The sequence below is a fragment of the Abramis brama genome (assembly GCF_963993115.1).
Source record: "Abramis brama genome assembly, chromosome: 18".
Taxonomy (NCBI): Eukaryota; Metazoa; Chordata; class Actinopteri; order Cypriniformes; family Leuciscidae; genus Abramis; species Abramis brama.
The window spans coordinates 23962186-23990039 of NC_139980.1; the positions used below are offsets into that span (position 1 = coordinate 23962186).

The 27854-nt window shown below is 37.2% G+C and overlaps 2 protein-coding genes across 6 annotated transcripts; both read left to right on the forward strand.

Moving 5' to 3' along the window:
• Nucleotides 1–3263, forward strand: LOC311068597 (14 kDa phosphohistidine phosphatase). Its single transcript, XM_084091147.1, has 3 exons — nucleotides 1–192; nucleotides 579–703; nucleotides 993–3263. Exons 1-3 carry the CDS (start codon nucleotides 51–53, stop codon nucleotides 1071–1073), a joined length of 348 nt encoding a protein of 115 aa, XP_083947273.1. The 5' UTR covers nucleotides 1–50; the 3' UTR covers nucleotides 1074–3263.
• firrm (fignl1 interacting regulator of recombination and mitosis) lies at nucleotides 1198–27854 on the forward strand. Of its 5 annotated transcripts, none has more exons than XM_084091142.1 (29): nucleotides 1198–1338; nucleotides 4612–4697; nucleotides 4789–4817; nucleotides 4903–5012; nucleotides 5080–5254; nucleotides 7763–7877; nucleotides 8033–8072; nucleotides 8279–8367; nucleotides 8962–9066; nucleotides 9159–9299; nucleotides 12365–12527; nucleotides 12649–12733; nucleotides 13203–13341; nucleotides 14957–15046; nucleotides 15125–15189; nucleotides 15320–15468; nucleotides 16100–16229; nucleotides 16901–17087; nucleotides 17489–17571; nucleotides 17902–17953; nucleotides 18918–19007; nucleotides 19207–19392; nucleotides 20312–20428; nucleotides 22796–22891; nucleotides 26488–26601; nucleotides 26707–26811; nucleotides 27082–27162; nucleotides 27253–27384; nucleotides 27476–27854. In XM_084091142.1, exons 1-29 carry the CDS (start codon nucleotides 1332–1334, stop codon nucleotides 27680–27682), a joined length of 3168 nt encoding a protein of 1055 aa, XP_083947268.1. In that variant the 5' UTR covers nucleotides 1198–1331; the 3' UTR covers nucleotides 27683–27854. The 5 variants fall into 5 exon arrangements, 4 of the variants coding, with proteins under 4 accessions (XP_083947268.1, XP_083947269.1, XP_083947270.1 ...); XM_084091143.1 differs by having other exon boundaries at nucleotides 4612–4686; XM_084091144.1 differs by lacking the exon at nucleotides 1198–1338 and having other exon boundaries at nucleotides 4672–4686; nucleotides 4903–4969.

Here is a 27854-nt window from a genome sequence, read left to right on the forward strand (position 1 = left end):
GTGGTGACTGTATAAAGGTTCGTCTGCTGTCTGTAGCTGCCACAGCGAAGATGGCAGACGCTCTGAGCAAAGTGCCCGATGTCGACATTGATCCAGAGGGACAGTTTAAATACATATTAGTGAACATAAAGGTTAAAGGTGGAACTGAACATAAAGTGATAGTAAGGGGAACTAAAACGGCGGAGTACCACAGTAAGTGTGCACACTAGTGCAATGCAATAGCCTGAATGTCTGTATGCAAGCCAGCAAGTTAACTTTATCCTTTTCAGACAGCTATTTATAAATCAGCTGGTAACATCAACTCTGTTCTTCTCTGTTTATGGGCATTGAGGAAAAATATCTGTCAACATAGAAAATGTTGTAGGTAACATTGAATTGATTTTGTGGATTGATTGAGATGCTAATTTGTGAAGAAGTTATAGTAATAGCTATATTAATGTTTAGTTGAATACAAAAGCCTGTTGACAGGCTCACGAGACTTGTATCGGTTTCAGCAGATCTCAAAATAAACATTATCATGGGTAGTATTGCTGGAATGATTTTGACTCTTTATTCTTCTCATTATTTATTTTATTCAGTTCACATATTTGAAAAAGTGAATCCTGCTATGGAGGCCTTGGGACTGGAGTGTAATTGTCTTGGAGGTGGCAAGATTGAGCACAACAACACAGAAAAGAAACTTCGGGTGTTTGGAGAGTCTACGGTAACACACGTAACCATTATAACAACTACTTAAAATGATGAGATAAATTAAGGTTACAGCAGGGGTTGCACAGGCACACGCAACAACTATAGTGTAGACACAAGGTAGAAGTAGGCCTACTATTCAGATATTAGTGAACAAATCGCAGTGCATCAATAAATGTAGTCTTCTTTTTGGGCATGAATATTTGGGGGATATATGAATATTCTTTCCTATATTTTCAAATAACCAGATGTTGCTTTTAAGCTTGCTTTAAAGAGATGGTCTCACATATCTTTTCTTTTTCTAGGGATATGGGAAGGCTGACCATGCTGTCACAGTGGAAAAGCTCAAATCTGTCTTTAAAGACTATGAAATCGCTATGGAATAGAAGACTCAAATACATTAACCTTTCGTGAAAATTTACAAAAACTCTTTAGCTATACCTCATTTTTATTTGGATGCAAATTAAATAATTGTCCACCACAGTGTCAAAGTTGAACTTTTTCATTAACCTTGATTTTGGGTCTAACCTGCACAGGAACTCTGCATGCTTTGCACAGTGATAAACACATCCTGTCTCCTGTCTCTGTCACGGAATGTGTCGGTTTAGAGATCAGGAACCGATAAAAGAGCATCTGTATGATTCATGAATGGTATGTCTAGTTAACTTCTTACTAGACTTCACTGAGAAATTTGCCATTGAGATACACAAGCACACATATTTGGTGAAAAACATTTCACAGAACCAAACACTATGTTTTCACCATTACAATTAAATTGTAAAAAGACGCATTAGCATACATTTATACGGTTACATATGTGATTTTCAGTAGAACCCTTTCAATGGATCTCATACAATGTCATGTGTATTGTGCATAAGGGATTTTTCCATCCTGTTTCTGAAGTCTAATAGTCTAATAGTCTAACTTTTACTAATTTCCTGTATCCTGAGGAATAAACGAATATGACCCTCATTGTCTTTTAGCATTAAGAGGTTACATGAGAGAGCATAGACAGCCTTACACTCTTAAAAAAAAAATGGTTTGTCAGCGATTCTTCAGGGGTTCTTTGTGGTGGTTATGGTGCTATATAGCACCACTATATACCATTTGAAGAACCTGTTAAGCCCAGTTTGGTTCTTCAGCGGTTCTTTGGGGTGGTTAAGGTGCATGCTATATTAAGCCCCTACAGTTCTTTAAAGGTTCTCTCTTAGTCTCTTAGTTTAGTTGGTGATAGGATTAGAAAAACAACGTTAAAATAATTAATTATCCATCTTTAAGTAAAAGTGTCATTTAGAAGCATAATGACTCATCAATTGTAGTTTCTGGCATGATAATCGGCCCTACTACCTCAAAAAAAAAAAAAAAAAAAATGGTTCTATATAGCACCATTTGACAAATGTGCTATACAGCTTCTGAAGTGCCACATAGTACCAAAAGTGGTTCCCCTATTATTATGAGCCAAAGAACCACTGTTGGGTACTGTTGAGCACCATTTTTGTTGAAGCAATTGTAAACAATCAAGGTGCTATATGGCATCTCTTATGAGATAGCTGCTATATGGCACTTAAAGTGGTTCCCCTGATTACAAGCCAATTAATCACTTTTAGTGCTATTTAGCACCATTTTTGTTTAGGGTGTATGAAAAAGCTATTCAAATGACCAGAGTGGATTTTTTTTATTCAATAGTGTATTATTGGTTCTAGTAAAGTTATCATAATAGGTGCCAGTGCAAAGTGATTTGTTTGAGCAATGGCCTTCTCAAAAAAAATTGCTATAATTTTGAAAAAAAATTTAGTACAGTGTCAGTGCCTGTGCTTTAGTAATTAATTTTAATTCAAGGTAAGTATTGTTTTGTATTTGTAAAAAAAAATATGTAGTAAGGCTGAACAAGGAAAAGTGTTGTAATTTATTGCGTTTTATTTTCCTTGGGAAATTTCCGTCTTCCTGTGACACGTTTGGAGTCTGGATTGAACATAATGGTGCTGTATTTGGAAGTTCCTGTAGATGTTATCTTCATTAGCCTTCTCTTAATAGGTTTTTGTTTCCCATGTGGCTTGCGCATGTGTTCGCGCTTACCGTCAAGGATGTTAAATGAAAAACTGAAAGTGTCACTTTGAAGTTGAGAGGTGTGGCATAGTTGAACACAATATTGGCAGCCAACATACATTCTCCAGACAGTAACAGTGTTTTCTGGTAATTTGTAGTCAGCTCACTGTTCCTGCCTTCACTTACAGGAACCACTGGAGAATTTAAATCCATCTGAATGTGTACTGTAGTAAATCAGTCTTAAATCTGTCTTAATTACAAATAATAAAGATATAATTATGAAAAAGTTGATGATTAACTTGTGGTGGAGATAAGAGCTCAGAAATTAATGGTATAAGAAATATGAATAATATCACCAAGAAAACTCAGTAACTTCAAGGTCAAATACTGTAAATTTCAAAATAGTTACAATCAAGAGTGGTTTCTCATTGTTTCTTCTCATTTTATTAAATACCTCCTGTGGTAAAGTTTGTAATGTCTATTTTATATGCTTTAAGACAAACCATGTGCAAATTAAAAAGTCAACACCATTTGTGTAGTATTTTCTATAAAACTGCAGTGAACCAAAGACAGTCTCAAAAATGAGGTTTGAAATCGCCAGTGTCTCTTACGTCACAAAGTACCTTGTAACCAATCCCGTTAACATGCGCATGGGATTTAGCATATCATTAACTATGCTGCAAAGCAGGGGATTATCAAGAGAAGCCAGGTTATCCTGGTATATTTTTCTGTTGATATGAAAAATCGTGTACATTTAGCAATATTGCAGGTGAATTATGTATATATTACGATGTTATGATGAACTTTTCTCCACTGACGTTCTAAGTTGTTCAAAGCGTTTGTAAGGATGCTGATTTTTAGAAAGCAGCTGTCTGAGATAGCGAACGGGAACATGATGTTAGCAACATTAGCAACACATTATTAGCTGTTTGATAATGTAGTCAAGCAAAATGCTAATCATATTAATTACCGCTATGTGTCTGACGTAAAGAGCGATACTATTGTGCAGCATTTACTAAAGTGTGTGTGCATTTAGTAAAGTTGATCGAGTGGATCTCTGAACTGGTGTGATCGGAGGCCGAGTTACTTTGCATATTCATAGATCACCTTATACTAAATGAAGCAAGGGAGTAGAGTTACATTCAAGATATCTTAAGGCATGAAGAAAATTTTTTTTCACAGGAAAAAAACATTAAAATATGTAATTTTGGTGATTAAGATAAGTTTAAAGGGATCAAATTATTGACTACAGGGGGACTTTAATTGAGTTTTGCTTGTGTTGTGAGTGTTTGCTTGATGAGTGAACTTTAATGCAAGTGAGACATTGATTCTCTGATTAGGATAGTCCACTGAACAATTAATCTTGTTTGGGGCTGGGAGGGGACAGAATTCATGGCACTATAAACAAGGGCTAAAATGTGCTACTGCAATGTGGCTGTTTGGTGGTTACAATAATGGGACTAAGGCAATGTATACTTGGGCTTGGTGGTTGCATTTGATCATGTGTACAGTACCAGTCTTAAGGCTAGGGTGCTTTGGCCCCGGGTGCTGATGCAAAAGCCTCAAAAAGATTATTCTCATCTTAGGGAGCAGCGGAAACCAATCCAAGCCCCTTATGGTGTTCAATCTCAGACCCCAGGTGGCCCGCCTAACGCCTTCAAGTATTCAGTCTAAACAAGGGCCCAGTCAAGGAGCTGACCTGGAAGTTCCCACTGTCCCCAGAAGAGCCAGCACAGACATATTTTAATTTAGAGTTTCAGCAGCCTAAACGTTCTAAGAGCTTAGCAGTCCAGTGTTGGGAAGATGGGGTACACGTGGAAGTGAAGCTGGACTTCTTTGGTACTGGTCAACTCCTTGAGCCCTCTTTTATGTCCCTAGGGGGCTGTGGTGTTGTGGACATACATGCAGCTGCCAGAGTCCTCATCTTTCATTCGGCGCTTCAGGAGTGTGGTGGTGAGATATTTGTATGTCTAGTGGCTTCTTAACTGAATTGCTTATATGCCTGTGAGGCCAAAGCCCTGCTGTATTTGTCTGATTCTAAACTCCCTTTCACAGGTGTCAGAGGATGAATGCTACTACCCCAGGTCAAGTTTTTCTTCTTGCAGCACTACTAATGTCATTTTGCCTTTCAAGTCTTTTGGACATGAATAAATAAGTATTTTACTACAGGAGACAGAATGTGAGCACTGAGCAGTGTGACCTGGAGCCAACGTGGATCCCGTTTATATCCACCAAGGTTGCAGAGGACATTCTGGTTTTCTCTCTGAATCTCATGACTGGTTTGTTTTGCCTTCCTCTATATTTTCATTATTAGTTTATTTACAGTGATTGTGTCTTTCTTTTAAGATGACTGGATGTTTGAAAGGCCTTTGAATGTTTTCTTCCTGGGTGACGACTTGAATATTCAGACATCTGTGAAGCCGTACAACCATGTTCCCCTTCGTATATTTGTGGACAACTGTGTGGCCACTGCCGGCCCTGATGTGAACTCCGCTACGTATTCTTTAATTGAAAATCATGGGTAAGAAGTCCTATACTGAACTTTCAAATAAGTGGGAAAATTGCGATCCTCATGATGGGTCTCTTCTGATGGAAGTGATCGGGTGTGTAGCTGCTGTGGATTGAGGACAGATAGTGTTATCCAAAGGTTTAGGTATATCTTGCATGTGACCTAGCCCAAAAGGACACTGAGTTCATATCCTGACTTATGTTGACTGGTTTCCTCTATTTGTCCTCTGCAGGTTTCCAGTGGGAGAGAAAAGCCCAAGTTGGTCCCTTTCAAGTCTGGGAGAGCCAAAGTCATGCAAAAAAATGAATATTGTTTATTTTATTTTTTAAAAATAAATATTTAAGTAGGCTACCATTCAGTCTCTTTATGGTTTGGTTCAGAATCCATGGACTCCTTTTTGGGACTTAAGATCTGCGATCTACAACCCGAATTCCGGAAAAGTTGGGACGTTTTTTAAATTTGAATAAAATGAAAGCAAAGACTTTCAAATCACATGAGCCAATATTTTATTCACAATAGAACATAGATAACATAGCAAATGTATAAACTGAGAAAGTTTACAATTTTATGCACAAAATGAGTTTATTTCAAATTTGATTTCTGCTACAGGTCTCAAAATAGTTGGGACGAGGCATGTTTACCATGGCGTAGCATCTCCTTTTCTTTTCAAAACAGTTTGAAGACGTCTGGGCATTGAGGCTATGAGTTGCTGGAGTTTTGGTGTTGGAATTTGAGAGTTCGTGGTCTTTGACGTATTTTTCGTTTAATGATGCGCCAAATGTTCTCTATAGGTGAAAGAGCACCCGGACTCTTCTACGACGAAGCCATGCTGTTGTAATACCTGCAGTATGTGGTTTTGCATTGTCCTGCTGAAATAAACAAGGCCTTCCCTGAAATAGACGTTGTTTGGAGGGAAGCATATGTTGCTCTAAAACCTTTATATACCTTTCAGCATTCAAAGAGCCTTCCAAAACATGCAAGCCCCCATACCATCAGAGATGCTGGCTTTTGAACTGAACGCTGATAACATGCTGGAAGGTCTCCCTCCTCTTTAGGCCGAAGGACACGGCGTCCGTGATTTCCAACAAGAATGTCAAATTTGGACTCGTCTGACCATAGAACACTATTCCACTTTGAAATAGTCCATTTTAAATGAGTCTTGGCCCACAGGACACGACAGACTTTTTACGCAGTCTTTCACAGATTGGAGAGCCTCTGCCCATCTTTACTTCTGAGAGACTCTGCTTCTCTAAGACATACCTTTTATAGCTAATCATGTTACAGACCTGATATCAGACCTATATAACTTAATTAGTCACTATGTTCTCCCAGCTGAATCTTTTCAAAGCTGCTTGCTTTTTTAGCCATTTGTTGCCCCCGTTCCAACTTTTTTGAGACCTGTAGCAGGCATTCAATTTTAAATGAGCTAATTAAGTAGATAAAAGTGTAAAATTTCTCAGTTTAAACATTTGCTATGTTATCTATGTTCTATTGTGAATAAAATATTGGCTCATGTGATTTGAAATTCCTTTAGTTTTAATTTTATTCAAATTTAAAAAACGTCCCAACTTTTCCGGAATTCGGGTTGTATAAGTAATAAGCTTTATAGTGCCTCTAAAGCAGCTTCTCAAGGCACTTTACACAATAAAAATACACCGATAGAAATACAAGCTTAATAAAATCCATAGATCTGAACTGACACGTGAGAAATGTGAGCTTAACTGGAAGCATGCATGGACGATACACTGGGGGGAAAATACGTTTGTCTGTGTCACGAAAAATGTTCTTCCAGCACTTTCACGGACAAATCTCCTATAAAATTGTGTATTCACCGTTGTTGCGCTGTGTCACCGACTCGTACATCGATGAAATAACATTACGTTTGTGATTGGGCCATAAATGGAGTATACCACATTCTGACCAATCACCGTAGAGTGCGGGGTAAATGAGGTGAATTAAAACGGCGCGAAGTTTGGAGCTGTACCATATCAAGTTTATAGGGGAATTCGTAAGCACCGTACTATTAATAAAGTACATTAGTTAAACGAACAAAAACTTAATGGTCCAATATGATTTGTTTCTCGTTATATATGGCACACATAGCTTTAAACAGTCTCCAAACAGGTTTCGTTTTGATAAGGAAACCCCATCCAGTGCTGGCAAATGTAATCACCCAGCACTGCGGCAGAACAGAAGGAAACAAACGAGGAGAATTCAAAACAGAAGCCCTAAATATGTGTTCAGGATCTCATCATTGTCCATAATTATCACATGCATTTGTTATTAAGCGCTGTTGTATCCATCTGATTGAGTTGGTAAGTTCTAAGTAGCTATTAGTTTGAAAACGGCGTATGAAACTAGTTGTAGTTGTTAGTGTAGTAAGTTAGTCTAACCTGCAAATTGAACGAATAAAATAACGGTTAAGTTACCTTTTACCACCTAATCATGTTTGGCCATCGATACATTTGTTACGTAAATATAAAAAATTCGATTTAAATCGGAACTTTGTTTTCAACACAGGTGTGTTTTGAAAAAAGTTACCACAATGTCTCAAGTGACTCTTTTGGATGAGGTCTCTCAGTGGAACCAGGAGACCTGTCAACAAGAACTCAAAACTGTCCTACCTAAACTAGTTATATCCTTTATTGAGTACCTCTTCAAATTCATTTCTTTAGTAGTTTAAGGCAATGTATGAACGTAGGCAGGAGTTACAAACATGTATTTGATTGTTTAGGACTGCCTTATCTGTCATGTATTAAAAATGATTAAGACTGGCCTTGACACATGCACGCCATGCATCATGACACTGACAGCTGGGAAGAGCACACAAGTAAGTCTAAACTGTTTTCAGTGTCTCACTTTCTGAACTGGCACATCTCAGGTGCCTCCAAACATGCGTTTTATTTTACTTGATAGGCCTATATGTAAACCTTTATTCATGTTAGGTTTTGAGATATCTAATTGGCTGATCTTTATCAATTTCTGGTGAATTGTATTCTACTTTGTTTGATTTTTATTTTATTTTTTTCTCCACAGATATTCTGCAAATAATCACAAGCAAGTTCCTCCCTCATCTTTCTTTATCTGAATTAGAGACAGGATGTTTCTCCACTGTCTTACCCAAGGTTTGATCTTTAAATTCCCACAAAATGTCTATTTAAAAAATAAAATAAATCCTTTCAAGTATTTGATAGCTCATTAAAAAAAACATGATTTGAGTACTCGGGGTATCATGGCGATAATGAAATGATTTTAATTAAACCATACTGTCAATGAAAACAGTACGAGAAAAATAATAGGCCTACTACTAATTATTATTAACAATTTATCAATGTTTTTTTATGCAATGAAAGAAATAAGATTATTTTTAAAAAAAACAATCAAAGTCAAAAATGTTGTGACGTCGTTTCAGCTGCTGAAAACACTGGTAAACTGGAGCACTTTGGTAGCAGATGAATGAACTATATGTTTCCAAACTCCAAATGCATCCTATATGAGATTAATCGCAGTGATTCACTGTCCACTTTCCATAGTCATAGTCTCACTTTAGTTATCTGGTATGGATGGCATGCTGTCTTTATGCTAACCAATTAGACCCCAAGGTATTGCCCAAAATGGTGCCAAACCAATTACTGGAGTACTTGTGCCCATTCCTTTTCTATAGCTTGAAATATTCAACACGAGGCACGTTTTTATATGTTGTCATGATCAATCCACAGGTGGTAAAAGTGTTTGCAGGTCTTTTGGAAGAAATCAGCAAGCAAATTGGAAGCCTTTCTAGTCAGAACACAGAGCTGCATGTATTTTTGAGAAATATACTGAAGGTTTGAATATGCCTTATTTGATAATATTTCAAGCTTATGTACAGCGGTACAGATTTCTTCATAGAATTTTCTGCTGATGTGTTTTTGGCTAGATGATGGTCCAGACCCTGGAGTCACTCTCTGGCTGTGTGCGTCATGTCAGTTCCTTTGAAGAGTCTGTCTCCTTTGACAACATTCGCTCTCTGCCCTCTTGCATCCTCAGAGTCCTAAAAGACACCTTCCAGCACTGCAAGGTACGTTATTTTTAAATTGTACACTGGACATATTTTGGCACCATCAGGCATGACCTGTAAATTCACCAAACAGGCTGTTGGCAGTTTTAGTGTGTTTGTGCTATAGTGGTGTAGTTAGGCCTGTCACGATAACAAATTTTGCTGGACGATAAATTGTCCAAGAAATTATTGCGATAAACGATAATATTGTCGTTCGAGACCATTTTCATCTAATATAATGAAAATGGCATAATAATGCAGGTACACCTTTTCAAAGATCTATAAACTTTTATTTCTTAAGAATATTAAACATTGAAAATGGAAACACATTTTAAATATCCACAAAAAATGAACAAAACAACCAAAAACAATAAAAGCATTGGACTCTCAGTGTCTGTTAAAAATTCACTTGAATAAATACCAAAAACAATAAATAAAATGGATGTAAACAAAATTGCACTTCAAAAAATATTAAACATTAGGCTCAGACATAAATAGTGATACATTCCATAACAGGCAAAACTGCCGGTTAGGACCTTTGTAAACAAATAAAAAAAAAAGCCTCAACAGGATACCACAGCATTTTGCACTGTCCTCCTGTTATTTTGTCGACTAAACAAACGCCCGAGTGATTGTGTAATTTACTGTCGGGAAGATGGAGACGCGCTTTATTGCGTGTATATGCTACGCACTGAAAATACTTGTTTAGGATTACGCCGGTTTCACACTGCACGCATTAGCAGAGCGTAAGCAGCGCAGGAGCAGTGCATATGGTGAGCGGGAGCAGGACACGAGCGTTTTGCTTTCACACTAGCAGCGTTTGTCACGCGCGGCTGAACCGCACCGTGTGTATAGACAGAGTACTCTATAATCAGGGTAAGTTGGCATTGCTTTATTTCGTTTTCAAATACATTTAAGAGAAAAGACTTGTCAAGTAGCTTATTTTATTAATCATTTCATTTATATAACTTTTGGTTCGTCTTTGTTTTTATTGTTCGGGCAACAAGTTTGTTTTTGGACATTTGTTTTCTTTTTAAATTGCTGTTGGTCATTTGATTGACTGTTTAAAACACAATAGATATCATCAATGCACTTTTTGGGTAAAACTGCGGTGTATTTTGGCCATGATCAATGCGTTGTCACTTTAATTCAGCGTAAGCGGCGCAGCAAAAATAGACCAGGCGCCGAAACGATCGCGGCACTGCTGCTGCTGCTCTGCTCCTGCTAAGCACTGCCGCTACGCCTCTGCGTGCGGTGTGAATGCACTCATTGAATAACATGGACGCCGGAAAAAAAACGCGCCGCTGACGCTTGCGGTGTGAAACCGGCGTTAGGGGTGAGGAGTGCGTGCATATTACACGCCATAAAGTGCGTATCATATGCACGCAAAAACTATTTTTGGCGTATAAATGGCACGAGAAATAACATTCGTGGTATAGATACGCATTTTCATGAGATCGAGCTCGCTGTCGCGTTTGGCTTTGAAACCAATTCCATGTTTTTCTTTTTTTTCCCTCACAACTAGCGTCTTCTCTCTCTCCCGGCAGTCCCGCCGGCGCTTTCCCACACAAAGACCATGTGACTGACAAGCGCCGCGGCGCCGCCTCCCCACACAAAGACCATGCAACTGACAAGAGGGTTCACTCCTCCTATACGCTAAGCTAAGGAACCGAGAGTGGTCATCCAGTCTCTTTGGTAGAGAGAGAGACAGATGAGGAAAACAAACAAGCATGCAAATGGAATTATCGCGGCCGGAAAAATTATCGAGCTAATTTTTTTTTATCGTGCGATTAATTGATTTATTGACTATCGCGACAGGCCTAGGTGTAGTATTCTTGCGTTTTGCTATGAACCAGAGTAGACATGTGCCGGTATTCGGTAATGCGATAAATCGCGGTAATGAATATGCACGATATTGTTATCGCGGGCACTTCAAAATACCGTGAAAAATAATAGATCAGAAATTATATTTATAGAACGCGCATTAGCTTATTTTCCATCAACCGCTTAAACAAACACTGCGTATATGCTGCGCGAAACACGTGCGAACTCTGATGTAAACAATCCCCACGTGTGCATGCGGCACAGTGCGCACTCTAGTCTAATGTAATGAATCCTCACATGGAGAAGAAGCATGGCGTAAGGAGGAAAGCTGCCGACGATTTATCCCCCTTCTAAAAGCAGGGCTGTCAACTCTATGCATTCGCCGTGACTGAGACTCACGCAATTTACACTTTTCACACGCTCTCGCGCCACACATCCATTTTCTCACGCAGAGAAAAATCACGGAGCAAGGAGGACACTGACACCGACAGACTAGACAGAGCAGGTTACTTTTGATATGAAAAAAATTCTCAGCTCTCAGGTTCTGTCCATTTTATTATGAAATTCAGACAATAAATACCGTTTTGGCGCTTGTAAATGTGACGTGACCGATCGCTGTAGCGCCTCAGTTCAAGTGAACCGATCCTCTGTTACTTTTTATTTAAAGATACAGTGCAACTTACCGAAAGGTATATATGCCTCATACATAATATCTGTAGCCTACCTAATATTTTTCCAAAGAGTCAATATTGAATCAAGATTGAAATCAAATCCCAAGAATTGAATTGAAATCGTGAATATTGTGTAAAATTCTGTTTAGTTACCAAATGTTTTGACCATCACAATTACACCTAATGTAATGCAAGTTGTTGTTTTTTCTACACCCCCCCCCCAATCCATCCGCTTCTCTGGAGCAATTAAAATATCGTGATAATACCGTATACCGTGATAAAAGCTCAATCAATTAATCGCAGCATGAAAATTTGATACCGGCACATGCCTAAACCAGAGACAATGTATTCTATAGCACTTGTTAGTACAGCTTATGCAAATTAGCCCTTGAAGATTTGGTTAAGTGTACTTGCTGCTGATGAGTTAGTACTCATGTTGCGTATCTGAAAAAGCGTTTAATAAATCCTCATGTTATAGTAAACTCTGTGCACCCAGAGCCTCCTTGTACACCTCATCATCTTAACGCAAACATAAAAGTGTGGAGAATTGTATTTGCTGTTAATTTCAGTATGATGTTGATGTGTTTATAGGACAGTGAGGTCATGTACAGTGGAAGGCTGTCATTGGTGGGCGATTTACTTCAGGGCCTTTTTAAAGAGGCCTATTCTTTGCAGAAGGGTCTGATGGAACTATTGGACAAAATTAACTTGGAGGACACTGCATCTGAGGAGCTAGTATCGGATATTGTCACAGGTTTGTGTTTTTTCTATGTGAGGGAAAGATTCAGTTTGTTTCATGCATGTTTTATCTCTAGTTAAGAGATGGATGTAATTTGCAATAGTTACTTAGAAATTTTTTTTGGCTTGCCTTGCAGTGATTCACAGTCTGCTGGACTTATGCTCGATCATATCCAGATTGGACATTGCACTACATGCCAACACATGGAAATTTATCATTAAGTGAGTATAATGTGCATCATGAATAGAGATGCACTGGATAGAGGCTTTATTCGTTTATTGTCACATACATACAGCGCTTCACAGCCGTTACATAACACATACCCAGCAATTGATTGGTTGTTTAAATATTTCAGTAAAACGCTCCCACTCGGATCTGTTTTTCCTTTCATTGCTGCTTAAACAAGTGGACCCCGCAACTGCGTAGTTTAAAGGGACAGTTCACCCAAAAATTCTGTCATCATTTACTCACCCTCAAGTTGTTCCAAACTTGTATGAGCTTCTTTCTTCTCTTGAACTCAAAAGAAGATATTTTGAAGAATGTTTGTAATCAAACATTTGACGGTAGCCACTGATTTCCATAGTAGGAAAAAAATACTATATTATTAAATATAATAACGCTTTATTAAATTAAAAATTTGTATGAAGAAATAAATGATACTTTATACTAACAGTTTGTATTTGGTTTCAGACAGAGCGTGAAGTACCAGTCTCTTCTAGAAGATCAGCTTCATCACACTGACATAGCCTTCTCATTGTGTGAAGACCTGTGTACGTCTGTCCAGAACTGTCTTGAGCTGGCTCAACAGATCCAACAGGCAGACCTACAGGTGAAGTAGACTCTTCAGTTCAAATATGTTCAAATAACTAAGAACTTTTAATTCTAAAGAATAATTAGATGCTTGAATTGAATGATAAAAAAAAAAAAACTTGAATAAATGATATAAAAATCTTTGTTAACAGAAGTGCAAAGTAACAAGTAGAAAAAACAAACTAACATGTTTGACATTATCATTTTTGAGTTTTAAAGTGTCTCATTCAGATGTCCATATGAACATAGGCAAAGATGCCTCATCAGACCTACTGCAAAATAAATTTTTCTTGAGACGCATTTTAACTTTTAACAGGTTTATAACACCGTGTCATGCTTGAGACGCTGCAAAAGACGCAAGCACAACGGTCAAACACATCTGTCATATCCGTTACAGGAAAACAATCAGTAATATGAATGCTATCGGTGAGCGTGCTCCATTTCACGCTGTCACATTTATATTTGCAGCTGAAACGGTAGATTGCGGCTTTAAAAAGTGTCCATTTGGACTTTCTGTAGTTGTCATGAAAAAACTATAATGCCATGAGTAATGTCTTTTCTTCACCTGTTGGTGTCTGATCTGTGTGTGTGGAGGAGCTGCCTGAGCCCAGCTTTCTCCTCTTACACAAAAAGCAGATGAGATGACAGAAGCCGTGTGATCGGCTAAAATGTTGATGACAATAATTTTATATAAACATAATGGGCAATAAATTGTGTCAGCAAAATTTTTTGAGGTCATGTCCATATATCGTGCAATAAGACGATATAGTAATTATTGCGACAGGCCTAATTCCCAGTGTGCAGACTGCACACAAACTTGCCAGATTACTGTGCCCTGTTCATTAGAGTGTTTACTTCTTTTTTTTATTATTATTTAATTTAATTTAAATTAGTTTTTTTAAACAATTTCTTTATTTGTTGAAAATGCTTCAATTTAATTACAAAATCAAGAAGATTCCATCTAAAGTATGAGAGACGTACAGATTTATTTTTTTCTAATTTAGTAAATATTAAGTAAAATAAATTTAGTTTAAGCAATTGTTATGCATGTGTTATTTATGTGATTATTTATATATATTTCGGCTATATATTAGCCATCGACCAGACGACCACTCTGCTCTAAAATATCAATGAATAAAATCGATATTGGTCGACCACTAGTTAAAATTCAACAGAACAGTGTCCATGTCACACACACATATATATATATATATGTTGTATTCGCTATAACAACCGCCTCGCTCTACATTATCCCGCTTATTACATGGCTACCTACCAAATAAATCAATAATTTGACACAAAATATTGATTTAAAAAGGACTTTATTGATTTAAAAACGATTGTATTGCTTCCGCTAAAGGAAATCGTCCGTTCTGTCTCTACGGTTAGAATCCTGTGTCCATAGCAACGCTCTGTTTTTCATGGCAATGGTGTGTCATTCTTAGCTGCGGTCTGTTATCAAGAAATAACAGACCGCATCCTCCATTAGAATTCAACCAAGCCATGTAGTAAATGGTTATAATGGTGACCTAGAAATATGCATCAGGGACTTTTTTGTTGGATAGTAATAATAAGCAAGTGTTTTTATAGAAAATGTCAACTGATATCTGCCTTCCTCCTTTTGTTACTCATAGGAAGTTTTGCACTGTCCAGAATACAAGCTTTTCCAAAAAGCAACAAAGATGTGTAGGTTTTTTGCCAACACATTAGTCCACTATACAAAGGTAACTAAGGGAAAAAATAATTTATTCATCATATCCATGATTATTAAGTTATAAAGTTTTTTTTTGAACATTTGATAGGAATTTAAAGCATTCCTTGCCAAGTCATGCTGTCGATTTCACCAGTTGTATCTCCAAATCCACAGGTAATCAAATATATATTGCATAAGGTCAACACTCAACATTTTAATTTTAATATAACGTCAAAGTTCATATTTTCCCCTTCCTTGTTTTGTCCATTTTGTCTAATTGAACTTGTGGTTTTGCCCTCCTTAGCAAGTTCCCCCCATCCGTATGTGCCCCATCTGTGCCTCCTGCCCTCAGTGAGGAGCTGAGAGTGGCTGTCCTGGTTCCCTTAGATGTCATGCTGACACAGCTGATGTCCTTCCAACCCTTTGCTCAGTCTGTCCTGGACCCAGACCACCGTGAGCTTCTTATTGCAAACTTCCATAGTGTCCCCTTAAACCCTGAAACATTTTTTTAACATTTCCTCCAAAAATGTTGTCCAATGCAAGATCATATATCATTCAGCCTGGTCATTAAGGTTGTTGTGCTGTTTGTTATATGAGTGATTGGTAACTTTCTGCATAGTCTCTGGAGGGTGAAAAGATTAAGTGATGAATTTATTTCATGTCAAGGACATGGTTATATAAGAAATGCAGAGAGACCGACTGTCCATGACACATTGCTGAGTGTACATCCTGTGCCTTCTAGGTTATTTAAATTGAACAATCGCTTTTGGCCTTTCATTATTACAGGGCAATGCATCCTTCACTGCAACATGTGGAGTTGCACTTTATGTCTGTGATGTTAGTTATTATGAAAATTCTGTTTATTTGTACAGGCTCATAGGTAAGCGAAAAACATTCCGTACTTTCGAAACTTAATTCATTCCCTTGATTTAGTTAAATCTTGGCCAATATTTAACTATATTACAATGAGGGAACAAATTATGTGCAGGGCTTAATGCATAGTACACATTTCCGAATGTTTTCGTAAACATTTAAAAATGTAAAAATTGAGCCAGACCTGTTTTTTGTTGTTTGTGTATTATAGAGAGCAGTACAGAGCTTTGTCTACCACAGTGTCTGCTACTGGTGAATATACTGGGTAAATTCTCCTCCCAGCCAGAGGAGGCGCTGCGGCTCTGGAGTGATGGCAGCCAGTTTTCGGAGGAAACTCCCAGGTACTTTACAATTGTTTAATTTAGCAAGATAAATTTGTCAATTAAACTAGTCAACATTGCTGCAGTTGAGTTTATTGCATTATTAACTGTACAGCCTTTCCAGAATTGGCTTGGCGAACATTTTCAGTTTATTTATTATAATTAAGTATAATTTATTATAAAATATAAAATTTATTGTAATTAAATCAGTAGTCTTAAGTTTGAAATGTATAAAATATATATTTGTGTGAGAAATGTGATATGATAATTTGTGACTTTAAATTGTTTAGTAGTGTTGAAGTCTTAAAGGGTTAGTTCACCCAAAAACGAAAATTCTGTCATCAATTAATCACCCTTGTGTTGTTCCAAACCCATAAGACTTTTTTATTCATCTTCGGAACACAAAGTTCGTGAGTGCTTTGTTTGCGGAAAAAAAAATAATGTACTACTTATTTACCACTTACTTTTGGGTGAACTAAGTAACAGTCACTTTTCATCATCAATAAAACAAATGCTTGCTGAATAAATAAAAAAAATCTTACTGACTCCAAACTTTAAAATCTTAATGTACTTCTATATATATTTGTAGTTTATCCAGGTATTGTAAAAATGGTCCATACTTAATTAACATTTGTTTTCTAGTGTTTCTGGCCAAAGTACATAATACCAGCAAAAATTCTCTCTTTCCTCAGATGGTCTGTGTTTGAGGCTGTGTTGCAGAGTTTCAGACATTGTATGTTGGAGCGTGCAGTTCCAGTGTGGTTACCGGGGGTGATGCTGAGAGGGCAGGCTCAGGGTAGAGTCAGTCTGCACCAGCATGTGTGTGTGCATATGTGTGCTTGTGTGGCTGTGCTGCCCGCGCAACACTTCGCTCCACTGGTCAGTGATCTCTTTTGAACATTTATTGAATTCTGTGTACTAACAAAGCTTGACGTTTCTCTCTGGATGACGTGACGTATACAATTACTTCAGACCTTTTGTCTTGAAAAGACACAGTAGCAGCTTGACGTGTCTTCTTGACAATTATTTTCTTATGCTATTTTTATGATCACTTTATGGTAACACGGTTCTCTCAGAGAAAACAAAGAAAGAAAAGATGACTCATTACTTTTAATATTAGCTTTTAAATTCTCCCATTTATGCCCAAAGTAGTATTAGATATTGAATGCTGAAATCGTTTTCTATTGGCCAAGTGACTAATAGCAGGTACTATTAATATATTTCATCAGTAAAAGGAAACATCTCATAATCTTGCAGTCCTCTCTGTTTCCTTCTTCAAGGAGCGGTCACTATTAGCTGCCGTATTACAGGCAGACACACAGACGGCTGTCTTGGCCACAGATGTCTGGTGTTTCCTGGCACGGTAAGTACAGATACACACACCCAGGAGCATAGACCATCGGACTTCTATGACTACCACTTTCCAGAGCTGTCACAGTAACGTTGAGCATGAATAATCAGGGGACATTCCTGTGTTTAATATATTAGAAAATTCCAAAGTTTTGTCATTGTGGTTAAGTCATTTAGAACTTTCTATTTACCCCCGCAGTGATATTGATAACCATCCTTTACTAAGACTTGTGTCAACGTTAGGCAAGGAGGAAAGAAAACATCTACTGCACTGCACTAAAGAATACAAGAAGTACACATTTATGTACAATATCAGAGTTGTGTTCTCTCTTTCTCTCTTCAGGTATGGCACGGCCGAGTTGTGTTTTCACCATGTTCTCCTTATTGCTCACCTGGTGAGTGGAGTCTGTTGGGAATGTGACCTTTTCTGTGCTCTTGTGGGTTTCTGGAAAACTGTCTGGGATGAGGGACCACAGGGGACCCTTTTTCTCTCTTACACCCAGACTGAGCTGACAATTAGTGTCAAAAGAACATGGGGAAGAACACACCTGTCCATCACAACACTCTTGTGGCATTTGTCTTGTGTGCTTGGTATTATTGTAAATGTCGTTAATTAAGTGTTGGATGAACAACTTGTATTCTATGGTTTATACACACACACACACACACACACACACACACACACACACACACACACACACATACTCAAAAGTTTGAGGCCAGTGACATTTTTAAAAGTCTCTTATCATGCTCACCAAGGCAACATTTATTTGATTGCAATAATATTTCACAATATTACTTTATTTTCAATCAAATAGCAGTCTTCTGTTTTAATATATTTAAAAATTGTATTTATTCATTTGGCAAAGCTGAATTTTCAGCATAATTTAGTCCAGTCTTCAGGGTCACATGGTTCTGTAGAAATCATTTGAAGATGCTAAACCGTGCTCAAGAAATATTTATTAATAATATCAATATTGTAAACAGTTGTGCTGCTTAATATTTTTGTGGCAACTGATACAATTTTTCATGATTCTTTGATTAATAGAAAGTTAAAGAACAGCATTTGTTTGAAATGGAAATATTTTGTAACATAAATGCCTTTACTGTGTTATTTCAAAACTGTACTTTTCTATCTTCTATCTTCCTATCTTCTTCTTAATCCTTGATATTTTATAATCTATTGCATCTTTCTATTTCTAAATCTATTGACATTTTTGAAGGTGACAATACTCTTTGGACCCATTTTTCTTAGTTCTTTCAGTTTGAATATTTTTCTGAACATATTTCCATAAAATATAAGGCCTTTAGTAGAGAACTAGTTGCTTCTGTGACCTGTATTGTTGTTGTACTGTCTAGATAAGGTCATGTCCTGGTGAGGGTTATCAGCTGTTTCACTTGACCCTGCTGCTTAGACGCCTGCTCTTTCTCATGACTCCAAAACACCAGGTTAGTTTATTTTTCTCTTGTCCAGATATAGCATATGAACACGACTCTGCAGAATACTTCCTCAGAACATTGATGAGTTTGTTAGTTTTTTTTGCTTGCTAATAGTTTAATAGTTTATTTATGTTCCCACAGTTCTGTCTTTGTTTTGAAGGCAGCAAAATGGTGCATTTCTAAGTATGATGAAGTGTTTTTGTGACAGGTGGAGTTTGTGGAGCGCTTCCCTCCCTCTCAGGAGGAGAACGTGTGTGTGTGGCGTCACACTCTGCTGAGGTGTCTGTGTGTGGAGGCACGCATGCAGGTGGAGGAAGAGGTGCTCGCCAGGGCTTCTGTTGTGTTGCAGGAATGGCAGAATAGTGGCCACAGGCTGGGAGATATACCGAGACTGGTGAGGGAACAAGTGACAGTGCTGCCACCAACCACCACATACATTTTTAATACTTAACAGGATGTTTGCCATCATTTTGAATCACATAAGGCCTTGATTTTACAACCATCAAAAATGCTGGCATATAAACTCTACCTAATGTTACATACAGCATGTGCCGGCCTATGCAACAGAGAGGGGAGACCACGCGGATTATTTGATTTCAAAAATATATTTATTAAAGATAAAGAATGAGCAACGTAAAGTAAATAAAGTCAGTGTAAGTGTTAAACTTAAGAAACGAAAACGTATGCAATCAGGGTATATGAAGTGTCATGCAAAAGGAAACAAAATCAGCAAAAACGGTGCAGGAGAGAAGGAGAAGCGGCGGCCTCCTTCAACCAGGTCTGGAGAGCTTTTAACACCCAGGATACTGGAAACAAACAGACGCGGTCCTGGAGCAATCACCCGCAACACGCCACACCTGTGCTCCGCTCACTTATAGGGGAGACGTAACAAACAGGCAAACCGCAAAGGAGAAGGAGCTTACAGGTCCGAGACCGTAACACTAACCACCGACAGTTCATTACTCAAGACACCCTTGTTTATTCATCTAATGGCAGAGGAAGTGGAGAGGCTTGGATCCAGATTTAAGTTCCAAGGCTGTGAATGTGTTTTACCCTGAACAAATTCTGATAAGGGCTGTTGTAGATTTAAGATGAAAGTTTTGGACACAAAACAAAAGCCTGCACTTATAAACTTTGGCCATGGAAAACTCAGGGACTTTTATTTTTATTTCAATGCTTAAGGTTTTGTGTTGTTGATTAACACATCCACAGTGTGTCAATTATATCTCACACCCTGCTCTTAAAAACCACTTGCCTTAAAGATAAATATGCCCTTTACCCACTTTTATCTCTTGTTTCTCTTTGTGATCCAGAACCGAATACTAGGCTGTGTGCTGCTGGTGATGGGAGGTAGCAGCCTGCAGGCTGAATGTGTGCTGTCTTCTGTAAAGATCATCTCTCAGCTGTGGAGTCGCATGAGTAGCAACCAGGTGACCAGATTTCATATATACACAACTGTTTAAAAGTTTGGGGTCAGTAAGAGTTTTTTATTCCCCAATAGAAATTGACACTTTTATTCAGGAAGGATGCATTAAATAGATCAAAAGTGACAGTAAAGATTTTTTTATTTAAAATGATGTTCTTATTAACTTTCTATTCATCAAAGTTTCCTGAACAAATGTATCCCAGTTAGGGGTGTGCAGCGGAGCCAATATCTGTATAAATAGACCTATATATAGACAACTCAAATTGTAGAAAAATGTGTATGATGTAGTATTTTAGTTCATATCACTCTCGTCACAGCCCTAATTTCTGAGAGACACACAGAGACTGCAGCACGGCTATTTGATTTGCGATCGCACTCTGCTCAATTAATTCATGAAGTTTGATTGACAATTAGGAGGACCAATAGTATAGGCATTCCACCCGGAAGTAAAAAAATCCTCCGCTATACCTTTAAAATAGAAAGGTTAATTTAAAATGTAATAATTTTTCACAATATTACAGCTTTTACTGTATTTTTAATCAAATAAATGCAGCCATGGTGAGCACGAGACTTTTCAAAAACATTTTAAAAATCTTACCGACCCCGTATTTGTGAACAGTTGTGTATAGTTTTACACAGACTAAGTTTATTAAGTTTATAGGCCCTATCATACACCTGGCTCAATACGGCGCAACGCAAGTGTTTTTTGCTAGTTTCAGCCCAACGCAGTTATCATTTTCACGTCCTGCGCCACATTGTTTAAATAGCAAATGCATTTGCACCAATTGTTGGCGCGTTGCTATTTTGAGGCAACTGAAATAGACTGCCCCATAACCCCATTGACCAACTGAAACCTGGTCTAAAGTCAATGGCGCAATATTTTTTTTTGTTATTTAAAGAGCACGTTAGTAAGGTGCGCCTATAGGCGGGTCCACAACGCGCATACACTCTGCTTATTACACACACAGGGACGCACAGCAGCACACAAACTAGCCAAATATTAAAGGTCCCGTTCTTCGTGATCCCATGTTTCAAACTTTAGTTAGTGTGTAATTTTGCTGTTAGAGCATAAATAATATCTGTAAAATTATAAAGCTCAAAGTTCAATGCCAAGCGAGATATTTTATTTAACAGAAGTCGCCTACATCGAACGGCCCGTTTGGACTACATCCCTCTACTTCCTTCTTTAATGACGTCACTAGAACCGTTTTTTGACTAACCTCCGCCCACAGGAATGCTCCCTCAACTCTACCGAAATTCGTTTATGTACTTGCGCACTTCTTATAACTTACTGTGTTTACTCAGCTCTTATGGTGATTTTCTGAAGTAAAACTGACGCTTCATCTTTTGTGTGATGTACAATAAACTTTATTTAACTCATCAGTATATGTTTGATCATAATTCAGACAGCAGACTTGTAGGCTATTAATAAATAATGGATACATACAAGCAGATGACAATTACGTTATAATAACCGTAATTAAACTACTAAACTATACCTGTTTCATCTCTATACAGCACTCTGACTCTGTAGGCATTATTGTCCGACTCGAAATGAACACCGTTACTGAGAGTTTCTGATATTATCATCATTCCGTGAGATGAAATTGTCCTGAGAGACTGAGCTCATGAAGCTCCGCCCCCTGGGTCGTCCAGCAGCAGCTTATTTGCATTTAAAGGGCACACACTAAAACAGCGCGTTTTTCTGTGCCCCAAAAAATGACAATTTAAACATGCTGTAAAAAATTATCTGTTGGGTATTTTGAGCTGAAACTTCACATACACACTCTGGGGACATCAGAGACTTATTTTACATCTTGTGAAAAGGGGCATAATACGGGACCTTTAAACATAAAAGGATTACAATGTAAAAGATTAATATTGTGTACATGAAGATATGGTGGAATCCGGCTTGTCACGTAGATGGTCTGCTCACGCGCTTTAACCTTGCGCACGAGCATATCCGTTTCCTCTCTAGAGACACGTTCAGTCTTTCCGCTTGCAAATTCAATCATGTAAATAGCAACCCGCTGTGGCGCGAGTGCAACTGGCTTTTAAAGGGAATGGGAGATGAGACTCTGATTGTTTTTTTGCACATTATGCCCAAAACACACCCATTATTCATTAAGAGAATAGGGACAACCCTTTTAGACCATGCGCCTGCCGCGCTGACCATTTTTCCCGTCGTTAAATTAGCAAAAGTAGATTTGGGCACACCTTAAGTGCACTTGCGCCATGACACATGCGCTTAGATCGTTAAAATAGGGCCCTTCATGTTAATCAGTTGTACTTACAGGGATGGCATGAGAAAATTAATAATTGTTCTTATTCAGTTGTTACTGGGTTTATAGTTTTTCTTCACTATTATCAGGTGCAGGTTCATCCTCCTCTCCAGTGCACTGTGAAGCTACTCCTGTCGTTATCAGCTGTTCTGATCAAAAGTGTAGAGCCACATGTCATCGTTCAGGTGATCTTTTAACATTACATTCAGTGGGTCATTTTCCACTTCTTTCACCTCAATTTTTACTGTGTATCTTTAGAACCTTTCTTTTAACCCTTGTGTGGTGTTCACAACCCAATTACTCCTGTGGTGTTCCCGGTCAAAAATGACCGGACTATAAAAAATAGCTTATAAATCACTTGTTATGCAATATTATCACCCAATATTGGATTCAATCTTTGTGTCCACTTGTTCTCTTTCGGTTAGGACTGGTTTTATATTTCTATTTGCATCTGATTAATTGTAGGCCTCATTTATTTGATAGTAGGCATCTCATTTTTTGAGTAAAAAAAACATTATTTTTGAATAATTTTGGAAATATTAAATGAAATCTAAAGAAAATTGGCACTGTTGATCACACTAGTCTACTTTAATATTTCACCAGGAATTTTGTTTTGAAAAACTTTTATTTTGTACAAAATGGCACATTGTCACTCTTGTGGTGTTCCCGGTCAAAAATGACCGGACTACAAAAAATAGCTTATAAATCACTCATTATGCAATATTATCACCCAATATTGGATTCAATCTTTTTGTCCACTTGTTCTCTTTCAGTTAGGACTGGTTTTATATTTCTATTTGCATCTGATTAATTGTAGGCCTCATTTATTTGATAGTAGGCATCTCATTTTATGAGTACATTTTTTTTTATTTTTGAATAATTTTGGAAATATTGAAGAAAATCTGAAGAAAATTGGCACTGTTGATCACACTAGTCTACTTTAATTTTTCACCAGGAATTTTGTTTTGAAAGACTTTTATTTTGTACAAAATGGCACATTGTCACTCTTGTGGTGTTCCCGGTCAAAAATGACCGGACTACAAAAAATAGCTTATAAATCACTCATTATGCAATATTATCACCCAATATTGGATTCAATCTTTTTGTCCACTTGTTCTCTTCCAATTAGGACTGGTTTTATATTTCTATTTGCATCTGATTAATTGTAGGCCTAATTTATTTGAGAGTAGGCATCTCATTTTTTGAGTAAAAAAACATTATTTTTTAAATAATTTTGGAAAAATAAAATAAAATCTGAAGAAAATTGGCACTGATGATCACACTAGTCTACTTTAATTTTTCACCAGGAATTTTGTTTTGAAAAACTTTTATTTTGTACAAAATGGCACAGAGTTACACTTGTGGTGTTCCACTGGGCCATTGAGGGCCACTGTTTCAATTGGCCATTGAAAGTGAATGGGAGAGACATGTGTTAGAAGTCCATGAGGAATATCTTTACATCTGAGTGATGGATTATGGTGAGTTTGGGCTCTTTTTAATCTTAACAATCTCCTGTAAATAATGATGTGCCATTTTCCACAATTTATGCATGCTTCATTGAGTTATGAGTTAAAACGCGACATAAGTGCTAGGCTACAACTATATTCAAGGCTCTGTGAGCGCATGTGGGGGTTTGTGTGTTACAACTCAATTAGGAATATCTTTAGATCTGAGTGATGGATTATGCTGAGTTTGGGCTCTTTTTAATAGTGATAGTCTGCTGAAAATAATGATGTACAGTTTTCTACGAACTGTGCATGCTTCGTGAAGTTATGAGCGAAAACCAAACGCGAGTGCTTCATGAGTATATACTTGGCTAGGTGCGTCTGTGGTATTTTCTGTGTTAGAACGCCATGAGGAATATCTTTAGATCTGATTGATGGAATATATTGAGCTTGGGCTCTTTTTAATCGTGAGCTCCTGCTGTAAATAACGATGTGCCATTTTTCATGATCGATATAATTTTCATGAAGATACAAGTAAAAAGGCCAAGTCTAAGCTACCTTGATTGGCTACGTGAGTCTGTGCGTCTGTGATATTTTTTTGTGTTAGAACTCCATGAGGAATATCTTTAATTCTGAGTGATGGATTATGTTGAGTTTGGACTCATTTTAATTGTAAGCATCTGCTGTAAATAATGATGTGTCATTTTCCACAATCGGAGCATGTTTCATGAAGTTACGAGCGGAAATGTGTCTAAAATTAAGCATCCATACATGGTTTACACATGGGTCTCTTGAAGGGCTTCTTTTAGAAAAACCTTGCTCAAGTTTAGTAAAAAAGCCTGAAACAATTATGCTTGTTGTATTCTACTCATTGAGACCTTTCAAATGACATATGACACAGGACTATCAGAGCTGTATGATGTATTTGACATATTGCTGAATGTAATACAAAAAAGTAGTTTATAAATTATGATTTTTTTTATTTTTATTTATCAGCAAATAACTCAGCACTACTTAGGAGTTTATCAAATTGGCTACATTCATTGTAAATTTCAGACTCTAAGCTTTCAAATGACACCTATTTTAAGTTGATCAAGGTAATAGTTTTGAAAAATATTATGATTATTTATTTCGCAGCTAGGTGGCGCCTGCGGGGGGTACACTCAGTTTTAGAGTGATAACTCAGCAGATGTTAGGAGTTGATCAAAGTGATTAGATCCATTAAAAAGCTGAGATTCTAAGCTTTAAAATGATACATATTTTGTGTTGTTCCATTCATTGGTTGCATTGGTCTCTCCCATTCACTTTCAATGGCCCATTGAAACAATGGCCCACAATGGCCCTCAATGGCCCAGTGGAACACCACAAGTGTAACTCTATGCCATATTGTACAAAATAAAAGTTTTTCAAAACACAATTCCTGGTGAAAAATTAAAGTAGACTAGTGTGATTAACAGTGGCAATTTTCTTCAGATTTTTTTTTTATTTTTCCTAAATTATTCAAAAATAATGTTTTTTTTACTCAAAAATTGAGATGCCTTCTCTCAAATAAATGAGGCCTACAATTAATCAGATGCAAATAGAAATATAAAACCAGTCCTAATTGAAAGAGAACAAGTGGACAAAAAGATTGAATCCAATATTGGGTGATAATATTGCATAATGAGTGATTTATAAGCTATTTATTGTAGTCCGGTCATTTTTGACCGGGAACACCACAAGTGTAACAATGTGCCATTTTGTACAAAATAAAAGTTTTTCAAAACAAAATTCCTGGTGAAATATTAAAGTAGACTAGTGTGATCAACAGTGGCAATTTTCTTCAGAATTTATTTAAAATTTCCAAAATTATTCAAAAATAATGTTTTTTTTACTCAAAAAATTAGATGCCTACTCTCAAATAAATGAGGCCTACGATTAATCAGATGCAAATAGAAATATAAAACCAGTCCTAATTGAAAGAGAACAAGTTGACAAAAAGATTGAATCCAATATCGGGTGATAATATTGCATAACAACTGATTTATAAGCTATTTTTTGTAGTCCGGTCATTTTTGACCGGGAACACCACAAGAGTGACAAGGTGACAAAACTCCCCCTAAAAAATTAAGAAAATTGTCACAAAACATTTCAGAAGTAGTTATACCATTTGTGAATAAAGTAACTAAGTTTCAGTACAAAGCGATAACATTAACTAGTATTTTTCGGGAAAAAGAAAATCTTCTCCGGGTCAAAATGACCCGAACACCACATGAGGGTTAAAGCTTTATTTATCTTTGTTAATTAGATTTTTTTATTATTTTGGTACAAGTGTTTTTTTGGGGTGTTTTTTTCAGGCTGTTTCATGTTTGAGTGGTTTGACTATCCAGAAATGCTCTGATGACTTACTTTTAGCTGGTTTGGAGTTCCTTGCTTCCATGGGAAAAGTATTTTTTCCTCCAAATATTCAGGTATAAGTGGAATATGAGTAAGATGTTTTTAAGATCACAAATGAGTCTCATTCATATGCACACAAAGAGAAATGACTAAATGAAAATGTATGTGTGTGACTGCAGTGCCAAGTTTTGCTCAAAATCAGTGCTCTGTTTAATGGTCTCCTGACTCACCCATCCTGGCTGATACTCCATCATGTCCTGGAGGCCTTTGGCCTCTTTGCAGAGGTCAGAAATTTCCCATTATATAACCATTTTTAACCAAGTAGTTTTTTATTAATCAAGCAGTATCCTCAATTGTTAAATTTGTATTTGAGTAAATCTTGATACATTTTTGAAACATGACACAAAAACTCTCTCAAGAACTCTTTTTTTATTATTAATATTTATTTGTTGAAAAACCTAACATCTCATCCATTTATTTATTTATATGTGTGTATATATATTACTATTAAGATGACTTGTAATCCAGCTCACGTCTCTTTTTCAACTTTTAAGATGACCAACCACGAGGAAGTGATTTCTCAAACACTGACATCAGAGGAGGTCAAAACCAAAGTGTTAAACTTCCTCAGTAAGGTAACAAGTGAGATATGCATAAACTTTAAATGTATAATTTTTTTCTTATTGTTGTGTTCCTTATATAGATTATTGTATTACTTTCTATAGACCGTCTCACTGCAGGAGTCTGAGGAATTGAGACTAGAACGTCTCAAGGAGTGGAGGAGTATAATAGAGAAACACTGTGAGCAAATGGAGCGTGAGAACAGCTCACCTGAACACACACCAATTACTGAGGAGGTGAGTGAGTGAAAGGATGTTTTACTTTTCTGCCTGACATACCGATGGAAAAAAAACTTTTACTAATTCTAGAATTCTTCTTCTGTGCCAGCCATGTCCGAAAAAGGCAAGACAGGAGACCAACACAGAAGACGAGTATGAGCGATACCTACAGACAGCAGAAAGTGCCTTGAAAGCCCTGCAGGCTATAGAGGGGCCTGGCCACAGCCCGTCCCCTCCAGTGTGGGTCAGGGCCAGACTTCAGGTCTTACAGACACTGATAACTCAAATCAACACCTCTACAGAACAGCAGCCCTGATTCAACCACAAGACCACCTCTACCTCTGGCTGCTTTTAACACAACACTTACTTGTCTGTTCCATACCACTACATTTGTTGATGTCACCTAAGATATTTGTATAGAAGTTTATATGGAGAAGGGTCACTCCAAAAGACCATTTCATTGTTTATTAAACTTTATTCAAATTGAA